At 33.2% G+C, this 13,756-nt stretch overlaps 1 protein-coding gene across 1 annotated transcript in view; it reads left to right on the forward strand.

The window, feature by feature from the left end:
* Window positions 1-1,737: 1,737 nt before the first annotated feature.
* Osi15 (DUF1676 domain-containing protein Osi15) overlaps window positions 1,738-13,756 on the forward strand; it is a 35,040-nt gene continuing 23,021 nt past the window's right edge. Inside the window, exon 1 of the mRNA XM_072533826.1 lies at window positions 1,738-2,073. Coding sequence (XP_072389927.1) covers window positions 1,776-2,073 — 298 coding nt within the window. The 5' untranslated portion in view covers window positions 1,738-1,775. The remainder of the gene's footprint in view (window positions 2,074-13,756) is intronic.

Genomic DNA, 13,756 nt, shown 5'->3' on the forward strand with positions numbered 1-13,756 from the left:
TATATTGCTCGACAGAAATGGAAATATTGTATGGGAGACAGAAGAGACACTACGACGATGGAAAGAGTACATCGAGGAATTATTTTATGACCAGAGAGAAGCTAGTACATCTGTAGATAGCCAAACGGGAGATGTAGGCCCAGAGATAACCAAATCAGAGGTAAGTCAGGCATTAAACTCAATGAAAACCAATAAATCTGCTGGTCCAGATGAATTACCAAGCGAGCTATTAAAGTTGGTCAACGAGAAAAAGCTAGACATAATAGTATAACTGTTCAATGCTATCTATACTACGGGAATCATCCCTAGAGAAATGTTGACATCAGCATTTGTGTGTTTACCAAAGAAAGTGAATGCCAAAGAGTGCAGTGACTATCGAACCATAAGCTTAATGTCACATACCTTGAAAATTCTGTTGAAAATTATCCACGCCAGAATTCACACAAAACTGGAGCTGGATATTAGTGACACACAATATGGGTTCCGCAATGGTATGGGTACCAGAGCGGCACTATTCTCCTTCAACGTGCCGACGCAGAGATGTTTGGATGTTAACCGTCCTCTTTACGTCTGTTTTATAGACAACAATAAAGCGTTTGATAAAGTAAAACATGTCCGACTCATGGAAATTCTAAAAAATAAAAACCTAGATGAAAGAGATTTAAGGCTATTATTACAATCAGCGAGCAATAGTACAAATTGAAAAAAAGACATCTAAAGAAATGGAAATAAAGAGAGGAGTCAGGCAAGGCTGCATACTATCACCTCTATTATTTAACGCTTATTCTGAAGAGGTAATTCGAGAAACTCTGGAAGATGAAACAGTCGGCATAAGAGTAAATGGAGTCTTAGTTAACAACATCAGATATGCAGATGATACAGTAATAATAGCCGATAGTTTACAAGACCTGGAAAGACTCATAAGTTAAATAGTAATGTGTAGTAGGGAATACGAACTCTCGCTTAATATCAAAAAGATGAAGTTTATGAAAATTTGTAAAAGCAACCATAATACTAACAAAATCTTGACAATTGAAGGCCAGCAGATCGAAAGAGTAAAAAAGTACACTTACCTAGGAACACTTATAACAGAAAATAATGACTACACTGCAGAAATCAAAGTCAGAATCGAAAAAGCACGTTCTAATTTTATGAAAATGAAAAAGGTCCTAGGTGGCAAAGATTTAATACTAGCTCTTAAAGTACGCCTAACAAAATGTTACGTATACAGTGTACTATACTATGGAGTGGAATCATGGACGTTAAATCTAGACACAATGAGACGACTTAACGCCTTTGAAATATGGACCTATAGAAGAATTATGAGGGTTTCCTGGGTAGATAGTCGTAGAATGTCGGCTTCTCGTTGTATAATCATTGCTTATAATCGTCGGTTTTAATCTCTAAATGAAAAGAAAAAGAAAAAGACCAAATATAAAATGAAGAACCATTAAAAAAATTTATTTATAATAAAACAATATCTGTATTGCGTTAAAAAAAATTAGGTATTTCTATAGGTAGTCTAGCTAATATTACTACTAAAAAAGGAAATTATTAAATTATAGCAGCCAGTCCTGAACAACACCAGAATTTGCAATGCAACTGTCAACTAACACCTAAGCTAATTGTATTCCAATACACGCTCCAACTTGGTATTTGCCATATCCGTGTTACATATTTTATCAAAAAATCTCCCGCCAATGTTTAACAATGAAAAATATAAATGAAGTGTGACTTTTTCCTTAACACTTAGTCTGATTTTGTTAAACAACACAATGATTAAAAACTTGGTATATTCATTACTATTTTTGACTTTTGTCTGCCAAATTTTGGCCGGAGAAAATACTAAATGTGGCGATTCTCTTGAATGTTTAGAAAAAGAATTAGTTTCGCAAGTTGACGTTATCGAGCAACAAGGAAATATTGGTGGACTAGTACATTTAAAAAAGTCTGAGCGATCAGGTAAAAGTGTTAAAGAAGATGAAGATTTATTTGAAAGATGCTTAAGGTTTCTGAGAGAGAATGAACTGAGGGTTGGAATACCTGACAGCGAAAAACGAAGCATGGAAGCCGGTAAGTACTTACATTAAAACTTTATTAATGAAATTATTAAAATAATGGGGTATGTAGGTGAGTGTATTTGTATGTTTGGGGAGAAGGGATCGGAGAGAAGCAGAATAATAGACGTTTTTGCTAGTAAACTTTAATGAATTTTAAGTTATAAAAAGATTTAAATTTTATTATTCAACCAGCCTATTTTGTTTTTCTTGTTATGATTCTTCTTCTCCTTCTTCTTCTTGTTCTTCATCTTCTTTTTCTTATTCTTTTTTGTTCTTTCTCTTCTTCTTCTTCTGTCTTTGGTATGATTGGTATATAAATTTAGTTTATGTATTTTATAAATATTGATTATGGGTTTATTTGTAATTAAGTTGTACCTTTTAACAAATTTACCGGTACTATTTATAAATTGATTGAAAATAGTTTTGTAGCTTTTCTATAGAAAACATTTTATGTATTGTAATAGCTTTGTTTAGTGAACACTTTGTTTTTGGTTCTATTTTATTCTTCGCCTGCCGCATTTGTCACCAACTACAGTGGGTGATCAAATTATTAGATCCACCCCATAAAAATTTACTTTTTGTTTAAAACTGGTATGTAATTGAGCTATAAAACATATTTTTGTGCTTAATTCTATTTTACTGTGATTTAGAATCTTATAAAGTTTACAAATATTAAAAAAGAAACGAGTAATTACACGAAAACACTTAAAATTATGCCTAAGCCTAATACTTGGTAGTGACAATATTTGCAGGGATGACTGCCTGGCACCTTCTTGGCATATTTTCTATGCATCTCTGGCAATTTTGTGGAATTGTTCCACTCCTGTGCCATTTTGCTATTAAGCACTTGATTAATTGACTTTTTGTAGTTATAATTGTATTAGAAATTTCTTGTTCATGAGCTTCCAAAGATTTTTTATTGCATACAGTTGCCAGAGGAGTTGTCTGGTTGTCAGCAAGGAATTTTGTAATAGTTTTTACCTTGTGACAAGACGCCGTCATGCATAAACGTAAAACTCTTATTCAAAAACCACTCCTGGGCCTGGAAAAGCATTTTTGCTTGCTGTACTCTCAAGTACTGGTCCTGCGGCATTGTTTCTTCGACAATGTAGAGTCTACCAGTTCCTTAACTCCTTGTGATATACTGCACCATGAGGTTGCTTTACCGTCCTTACAATACAATCAGCTTTATCTTTTTCCCCAGGTCTTTCCCTTACAAATTCAGCTCTATCCATGAGAATCTGCACGGCAGATTCGTCCGAAAAACACACCTGAAATATTATTCTTTTAAAATCGTGGACAAATTAATCAACTGTAAACTAGATAAAAGAAAAACAATGTTTAGCAATGTTATTTACCTAATTTCAATCATCAATGGTCCAATCTTTGTATTCTTTATCCCACTGAAGTTTTTTTTCCTCATAGGTGGTCTGAGTAGCAGCTTTTGACTTGCAGGGCGACAGGTTTGAAAACCCCAGATTCTTTATTCGCCGATGAGCTGTAATTGGTAAAATACTGGTGCCAGACTAATGCATCATTTTCATTCAAAACCTTCAAGGTTTTCTTTGTGCCAAGACAATTTTTCGAATTTTTCTTTTATCTCGTGGCGTTCTAATATTTTTTCGACCATCTTTTTTTGCGTGGGGTCAAATTCAAATGTTCGCCAATTTTTTTTTTGTACAGTCCACAGTTGTCCTTGAAACTTTAGAAATTGATGTTATTTTTTTGTTGGAGTGATTATTGTTCAATAATAAAGTTTTTATTTCAACTATTTTCCTTAGTGAGATGTTTTTGGCTTCTCCCATGATGTTCTGGTACCACTGGTGTAACAAACATGCGATGTTTGCTTAGTTCATAAAGAATAGTATACGGCTGTCAGAATATTAACTAAAGAGCAATGGAAACTATTTATTGTAACCCTAAACACCAAGAATACAAAACAATATGCACACGAGTTACAAGCTAGGCAGGACAGCATTGTCAAACAAAGGCATCTGAGTCACAAATTGCCACGCTCGCTGTGTTGCCACTGTGGTTAGACTATTTATTGTACTTTCATAAAGTATCACAAGATAATAAAATGGAAACTAATGCATTAATATACAGTACACCTCAATTATATACCTTTTTTGTAAAAAAAATTAAATTTTGCTAGGTGGCTCTAATTATTTGATCACCCACTGTATCTTTTCATAATTCAACAATCAGTATCACCAATCTGTAACAGTATACAAGCCAGTATTTTATAATGTACTATTGATTATTGTTCTGAAGCTATTTTCTTGTGGCATGTTAAAGTAATTATTATTTAAATGAGAATAAGCAACAATTAAAGGTTAAAGTACGTTTATTGACGTTTCAATTTCCAGTTCGGAAATCATTCTAAATTTACTAATGTTTGTATTTTGAGAACGATTTCCGAAGTGGAAATTGAAACGTCAATAAACGTACTTTAACCTATAATTGTGGCTTATTCCCATTTAAATAGTAATTACTATTGATTACTCTTATAATACAAGGAAAAGTGGAAGGAAAGAGATGGATTAGTCGAAAGAAACTTTCATGGCTGCACTTCAAAAGTCTACTGCTGAACATAGACCCCTTCCTCGTGCTTCCAACCCCGTGTATCTTGATATGGTACTACAGTAGAAGAGTTATTTCACACAGCAGCTGATAGAGAAAGGTTTCAGGAAATTACATAATGAAGGACACGGCACCAAAAGAAGAAAAGCATTACTGAAATACTTTGTTAGTTCTTACAAGAGCTCTTTTTATGTATTGGTATATTAGCAGCACCACAACATTCCTTTGACATTATTTCTTTTTTGCAGGTTTGAAAATTGTTGTTGCAACTTTTTTTTCCTTAGTATTCTTCTAACTGTGGTTTTTTCCTGTTATATTATGCAAATTTTGTATCTAAAGATTCGACAAGTCTGTTGATCATTTTTTGTTTATTTCTTTTACAACCATTTTCCATTCGTGATCTTTTACCTATTCTTTTCTTTGTGTTTGTCTTTCTTCTAATTTTTAATGTTACTTTTCTAATGTTACTTTTTATTTATTTAATTTTTATTGTAATTACGTTTTTGGTTAAATTTAAGTGAATTAATAGCTATCAAGGTTTTCTTAATACCCTTATACTTTTTTAGCATATTGCTCCTGTGAAGTTTTTGCCACATACATAGTTCCTTTCGGTCTCCTGATTAATGTCCCTAGCCTGCAAAGACATCTTTGTATCCAACTATATGAAAGTAGCACAATATAGTTGGTACTTGGAAGATTTTCAATTCAATCTTGTCTTTAAGAAAGTTCTTCGTATTGTTTTAGGGTTTTTGTCATGTTAATTATTTTTGGTGTTATGCCATATATTTCCAGTACCGTTAATATTTTAATTAAACAAATTTAAAAGTAATTTATCCATATTCTAAGAATGCATTACTTAGCTATTTAAATTTTTCGAATACATTACTAATTGCCATCATAGATAAGAGTTGTCGAACTACTATCCTCTTGGAAATGTATCTTTTATTCATCCTATAAAGTCAATAATAAAAAGACAAAATGCATGGTAACAACAGTAAAATTTACTAAGATGTAAATTGAAGCTGGAAGGTCAGATAATAGAGCAAATAATGGAGTTTAAATATCTAGGCATCACATTATCTAGCTACGGAAAGCTCGAAACTAAAGTGGAACATCAAGTGATTAGAGCAAACAGAGCCGCAGGCTGCCTGAATAAAACAAGATGGAGAAATAAAACTCTCGGAAAAGAAATAAAAGGCAAAATTTACAAAACAGTCATCAGACCAATAATGACATACGCGGCAGAAACACGACCTAATACAGAGAGCACAAAAAGATGTTGAGCAGAGATGAAAACACTTCACAGACAGAGATAGAAGTACAGATATACGACCGTAGATGCAAGGTGGAGAACATCAAGAACTGAATAAGAAATAGAAGAGTAGAATGGAACGATCATATAAGCCAAATGACAAAAAATAGAGTACCAAAGACGGCAAGAGACGGTTCCCCAGTAGGAAGACTTCAGTAGGAAAATCACGAACACGATGGAACGACAACTTACTGGAGGCACACTAAAAAACAGACAGAGTCATGTATACATAAAAAAAAAACGAAGAAAAAGAAGAAGAATGACACTTTTCACTTTTCTTCCCACATAAACCGCAGTTTACATTTGACAGCCGCTTTCACGTCCGCACTAGTAAATGTTTCAGTACTATCACTCCGCGCTATCACTAGTTGCAGCTTCTTTGGCAGCGTTGTCTGCCTCTTCATTTCCTTAAATTGCAATATGGAATGGTATCCAGAAAAATTTAATACTTTTTCCATCCTGTTAAGTGGTATAAACTTCTTATTTTATTTTGATGACCAAAGAATTAGTTAGTTAAACAGTTGGTATGGAACATAGAGGCAACGCACTTGGATGCGTTGACAGCAAGGGTGGCCTAGTATAGAGCGTATAGTCCAGCAGAGAAAATGGAGTACTCTGAAGGCAGTTTGTATTTATTTGTAGATTTTGAAGTTATGACTGCCGCACCAGTACCTTTATTTGATTTAGATGCGTCTGTGTATATATGTGTATAATCCTTGTAGTTGTGAAGCATGTCATTAAAGGAGAAGTTGATTAACTGTGAGTTTGTTGAATGTTTGTCGAAAAAAATTAGGCGGTTTAGGCACTGAAAGTTCTTTATTTGCCATGGAGGAATTAAGGACGATTGAGAGGAAAAACATTCTGGGAACGTGTAGTTTAATTGATTTAATTAGCTTCTAATCCTTGCTTAGAAGGGTTTGGCCGTTCTTGGCTTACCTATTTATGAAAATATTTGGAAACTTTTCTGTAAAACAATTTTGATGGCAAGGTTTTTTGAGTCAGATCTGATTTTTGCGGCGTATTCTACACTTAAATAAAGTCCTCTGTCTTCTGGAGACAGTTCACCAACTTCACAAATTTCAATTGGTGTTTATGGTTTTCGATGATTATACGTAAAGAAAGATTGAAAAGACTGTCAAGTTTTTTAAGCAGTGTCTTAGTGGCTGTAGAATACACAGTAGATCCATAATTTAATAATGTTCTATATAAAATCAAGTGTTTAGCGTTCTGCACCCCATTCTTTATTGGCCAGGGTTTATGTAATGTAATGCCCAAGAACTTTATTGACGTTACACGTTTTAGGTTCTCATCACATAGTCTTAGGTTGCGGGTGTTTGTGACATTTTTTTAGAAAACAGGATGAAACGAGGTTTTTAGTTGAAAAAATAGAAACATGTTTTTTGTGACCAGAGTTCTGTACGACTGTATTGTTCTACACTCCGTCAGGAAAAATCAGTCTATCAGAATATTTAAAATAAATATTCTGAACAGCATTATAGGTTTACATCTACTGTTTTTTTAAAACCTGTGCGGTGTTTGTATACTGCTATTTGGTCACAAATGACCAATTATCAGTTATTTTCTGACCTAACTTAATAAACAGCAAAACATCTACTGTTAACGGGCAAAAAGTTGATGCATTAAGACGGTCGGGTACCTTCAAGATATTAATTTCCCCGCTGATAATTAAATTAGTAGCTAAATTAAATTAGAGCAGTCTATATTTCTGCGTTAGTATGAGAGTTTTTGTATTTAAACACGTAAAACTTCGACAAAGTTGTAAATTAATTACTATTTAAATGGGAATAAGCCACAATTAAAGGTTAAAATACGTTTATTGACGTTTCAATTTCCACTTCGGAAATCGTTCTCAAAATACAAACATTAGTGTTAAACATTACTAATGTTTGTATTTTGAGAACGATTTCCGAAGTGGAAATTGAAACGTCAATAAACGTATTTTAACCTTTAATTGTGGCTTATTCCCAATTAAATAGTAATTAATTTATAATACCACAAGAAAATAGCTTTAAAGTTGTAGATATTATTGTAAATCTGTGATATTAAAATCATAAATATGTTATGACACTTCATAGCATTATTTAATCCTTTTCTTTAGTGTAATATTACATTATTTTACAAAATAATAAATCAATCAGAAACTGATACATTTCAGTAACGACAACTACAAAAAAAAAATCTAAATTCCCAAAACAGCTATATAAACAGTTATGTGATGGTACTTCTAATATTTTGCATATATTAATAATCAGTGGTCAGTAGATTTCCGGTCGAGAAATTTAAAAACCGCAAGCAAAATCTTATCTTCTCCAATAAAAATGTACTTATTCTTGTTAACCGGGTTAGGATCTATTTTAACAACCAAATCACCACTAATAAGTTTTTTGTACAATTTTTTTAAATATTGGAATTATTTATTCATATTTGTCTTTTTAACTTTCATTTGACTCAGAAGTGATGAGTTTCTATGTGGTTCTGTCATATATATTTTTATACCCAGTGCTTATACTTTAACGAAAATGGTGAACATCCAGAATATTTGTTCTTTGATGTAATGGCTAGTAATATCTTTAAAAGCTAGTGTTACTACATGTACAGGGTGTCCCAAATTGGTATGCTTTGCAGGGTACACCAAAACTAGAGGTGATAGAAAAAAAGCAGTTAAGACGTTATGACTTCTTTTTTTTTTTTCAACATACTAACTTATGTGTTTTTTTATATGGGACACCCTATATATTTTGACATTTTTCGTTTTCATTTTTAATTTTCTTTCACGTAACATGACATACATGACATCTTTTTGCAGTTGTGTCAAGATACTCAGCAAATAAAATTTGTATACATCTTGTTAGACGTCATGTTGAAGACACTTAAAAACAAAACGCATTCTAACAGTTTATTACGCAAATGTTAATTCTCCACAGTTTTATTTGTTAGAAATAAAATTATTCAACTTGAAAAATATGAATAACAAATTTACCAACAACAAAAAACTACCTAACTACCTACCAAATTTACTAACAACCAAAACTCATTTTACAAAAATATGAATATTATAAACCTAAAAACAACAATAGTAAACAACGTAACAACTAGAATGAATTTTAAAAAAATATAAAATTAAATGTTCGAAATGCCCCCCGCTTTGTTGTAATAATAATTAATTAATTAATAATAATAATACACAATTAAGTATATGCACTGGCTTTATTTTTCTAAATGCTTGACGAATGCTTTGTATTAAGTTTTCCTTAGTATTTAAGTTAGTTTTATAAATATTGTCTTTTAAAAATCCCCGAATAAAAAATCAGGAGGATTTATTTCTCGTGAACAAGACTGCTACTCAACAGGACCATAAGTTCCAATTCACCGATTATGACATTTTTCATTTAACTAATTTCCAAGGAGTTCAGTATTATGAGCTCTTGTTTAACCAAAATATGTTCCTTTCAGCCAAATATTCCTCATCAAAAGTGTAATTTAATTTCGTTTCTAATAATATGTCAACATAGCCGGCAGTAGTTAGTTTATCGTCACAAATATGATAAAGTGATATACGGTTGAATAATCGAATAAATGAACTTTGATCAAATAAAAGGCAGATGTCGAGCACAGTTTATTAATTAAATCTTGTCCAAGACTTTAGAATTCCTGCACTGAATATACCCATTAAGAGTTTATTAATTTCATACTTTGATTAACATTACTATTTTATTCTTCAATAATTTACAAAACTAGCTTGCTCAGGTTCCATTGATCTATAGTTGGCGTTGATTACACTCTCCATATCTCTACGTAATTTAAATATACCATCTCCACAGTTGTATATTTCAACATCTCCCACTGTTGGTCAGTTGGTCTTGAGTAATGCTTTGCAATTTAAAATTTGTGGTTCTCCCATTGACTGTGGGTTTAACTGAACTATTTGGATTATACCCCATTTATACACTCTGCTTTCAATTTTGATTTAATTCTTATTAATTCAATTTCATAGTACGATTTCTTCTTTTCTACAGTATTGATAGTGCTTGGTAGACCCTTTTATTGTAGTCAACCACCCACTATCTAATAGATTGTTTATTCTCTTTCTTGCATTCATACTCTACGTCCACTTCAGTTGCCCTCAAACTAAAACCCTAATTATTATAGACAGGTTTGAGTGTGAGATCTGGATTATGCAATCTACTTAAAATATTCCATATAATTTCATATTTCATCAGTTGATTTCCTACAGTAGTGTCAGTTGAAACTTTAGTCAATGCTCAGTTTCATGGAATTTTAAAATGTGCAGATCACATCACCATGATTGTGCAGCCCATCCAAGCTGTCATATGTCACATGTCACCATAACATTTAGACCAGGAGCCATTCTCTCTCCTGATGCCAATCAACATATAGCTTCGCCGTTTTTTTAAAAATTTTAATCTGTTTGTCCTTGTATCGTGTAATGTTAATGTACAATTTTCTGTTTATGACATTCTCAAAAATTGTTGTATAGGCCAAATTTGACGAAGTAAGTCAAAAACGTTATATTACATAAAAAACTTTTATCAACCATCAACTTTGAGTTTTTTATCGAAGTTTTTTCTTCAGTTGAAAAAGCGTTTCTTGGCTTATTTCAGATACCCCTAAAGATGCTCTAGGAAGACTAGGAAGTAAATTCTAGTATGTATTTTCTAAAGAGTTTAGAAAAGTTTTCAGCAATTTTTTTATGTCAAATACCTTTAAGTAACTTAAGTTAGTTTCATAAAATTAATTGTCAATCGTTAATCATCATCATCATCATCAACTAGCCTCTAACGTCCACTGCTGAACATAGGCCTCTCGCATGCTTTTTCATTTAGTCCGATTTTGCGTCATCTGAATCCAATTTGTAGTCACACTTTTTATGTCATCTTTTTCTAAGAGCTAAGAGAGCTAAAGAACTATAGACCTATTAGCTTGTTATCTCACGTTTATAAGTTATTTATAATATAATAGTCTCCTGTTTTATACCGCTTCGCGGCTTTGGGAGTATAGCAGGGTAGTCTGCTATATCTAGGACCTACGGTATACAAGGAAGGTAACATGGCCAGTGCTACGCTTCAACCGCCTATTATTACCCCTGGTTTTACCCAAGGTACTCATTTTTATTCAGGCTGAGTCGACCTGGGGCCTATAGACATTTTTAAAAATGTCTAGTTGTTCTTGCCGGCGGTAGGATTCGAACTCCGGACCACCGGCATGCATGGCAAGCATCCTACCGCTTGCGCTACGCAGGCCCATCTTCATTCATGAAGATAATAACTAATAGGTTGACCTTGCGAGCAAGCAGGATTTAGAGCTGGATACGGAACAAATGATCATTTGCAAACCATTAAATCATTGATTGAAAAAACCATTGAATATAATAGACCCCTGATACTTGTCTTTGTCGACTTTGAAAAAGTATTTGATACGGTCAATCAAAGTGAAATGCTCCAAGCTCGCATACGTATCGGATCCTCATCCGATACATCTATCAGCATGCTACAGCCTGTGTAAGACTTAATGAAGATACTAAGACCTTTCGTATTTAAAGAGGCGTTCGGCAAGGAGACAACATGTCTCCTAAATTATTTACAACTTTGCTAGAATACGCTTGTAAAACAATAGATTGAAACGAAAAGGGCATCAATGTAGATAGAAAATTTTTATATAACCTTAAATTTACAGATGGTATCGTTCTTATTGCAGACAGCTTTGATCAGGCACAGATAATGCTCCAAGAATTCCATACTGCCACAAAAAGAGTTAGTCTTAAAATCATTTTTTCAAAAACACAATTTATGACAAATTTAGTCCACAACAAAAACATCTCAGTAGAAGACAAAGATATTGAGCCAGTTGACTCCTATAAATACTTGGGCCATGAGATCATAATAGGTCTAGACAACCAAACAATCGAGCTGAAAAGAAGAATAAGATTTCAATGTGTCTGAAAAGAAAAGTATTTAATCAGTGTATTTTTCCAGTGATGACCTATGGCGCAGAAACCCTAACGCTCACAAGAACAACAGTGAGTAAACTACAAGTTGCGGAAAGGGTAATGGAGAGAATAATGTTAGGGATTTCTCTATGTGATAGAATACCCAATGCTACTATACGCAAAAGATCAGGAGTAGCAGACGTTATTGAAAGGATAACAACACTAAAGTGGAACTGGGCAGGTCATGTAGCAAGATCAGTTGATGTCTGGTGGACAAAAAGAATTTTGGAATGGAGACCCCGAATACAAGCTAACAGAAATAGAGGTCGACCCCTAACGAGATGGACAGATGACATCAAAATCGTTAATAGTCAATTATTAATTATTCAATTATATTATGACAGTTAAACAATTATTGGCTTGATAATATTCAATACTATTTTTTTAAAAAGTGAATTCACGGTTATCCACGTATTTTTTCCTATTCCAACTTATTATTAAGTAACAAAACGCATAGGCTGTTACCGAAATTAAAATAATTTGAAGTATATTTCAACATCTAAGTTATCAAAGTGGCAATAAAAATTTAATAACTTAGTAAATTAAAACTTATACCTGTTTCAAGGCTGTTGACTTTTAAACAACCAATGGAATTTGTGTGATGGTCAATTCGACTTAGCAGAGTCAAGCTAAACTTTCTACATTATTATTTAGTTATCGATTCTATCGATATCTTATAACACCAAACAATACTAAAACAATGTATAATGACTGAGATGGGTAACCCCAACACGTGCAAACTACATAAGATTTGTTGGCGCGGTTATCTCTATAGCGAAGACAACTATACCCAGAGGATATCGTAAAGAGTATTTCCCAGGATGGGATAAAAAATGTGAGAAATTATATCAAGAATACAACGAAAGCCAAGACCGAGAAATTGCGGACGAACTACTACACAGTTTGGGTGTAGCCAGACGACAAAAATGGATGGAAACTGTGGAAAATTAGACTTTAGTAAATCAAGCAGAAAAGCATGGTCTTTACTTAGAAAGCTTAATAGTATTAGACTCCTAACTAAAGAGAAAGTACTAATAGCTTCCAACAGAGTGACCTCCCGCATTGCAGCAACCTCTAAAGATCGTGACCACACCACCAAAGTAAAACAAGAACTAAAAATACTAAAATCCATCCAGAATTTTTACTCCACTGTGTTAAATATGCTAGGAAATGGCTGGTTGATTTCTATATAGATATGTTAAAATAAGGAGAAAACCTCCATTCACTAAAAAGCCCTCCATTATAGCCATATTAAAACCAGAAAAGGCAAATGATCAGCCCCAAAACTACCGATCGATTTTACTGCTGAGCTGTGTCTATAAACTGTTGGAACGCTTAATCTACAACAGAATTAGTAATAACATATTTGATTTGATACCTATTGAGCAAGCAGGGTTCAGACCTAACCGCAACTACACAGATCAGATCCTATTCCTAACAACACATATTGAAGCATGTTTTCAAAGAAAGCAAAAAACATCCGTTGTTTTCATTGATCTATCAGCTGCATACGATACTGTCTAGAGACAAGGAGTAATCTGCAAAATAATCCGTGCCATTCCGTACCAAAAGGTAACTAAACTTATTGATAGCATACTCATCGACAGACCTTTTTAAGTCACAACAGGCAACTTTTAAAGTGTCCAAATGAAGCTTAGCAATAGACTACCACATGGATCTGTTTTGATACCCTTACTGTTTAATGTATACATTGCGGACCTACACGAAGATTATTGACACAAAATTAAACCAGACAATGCGAATGATCTCAGG

This window comes from Diabrotica undecimpunctata, chromosome 6 (assembly GCF_040954645.1).
Source record: "Diabrotica undecimpunctata isolate CICGRU chromosome 6, icDiaUnde3, whole genome shotgun sequence".
Taxonomy (NCBI): Eukaryota; Metazoa; Arthropoda; class Insecta; order Coleoptera; family Chrysomelidae; genus Diabrotica; species Diabrotica undecimpunctata.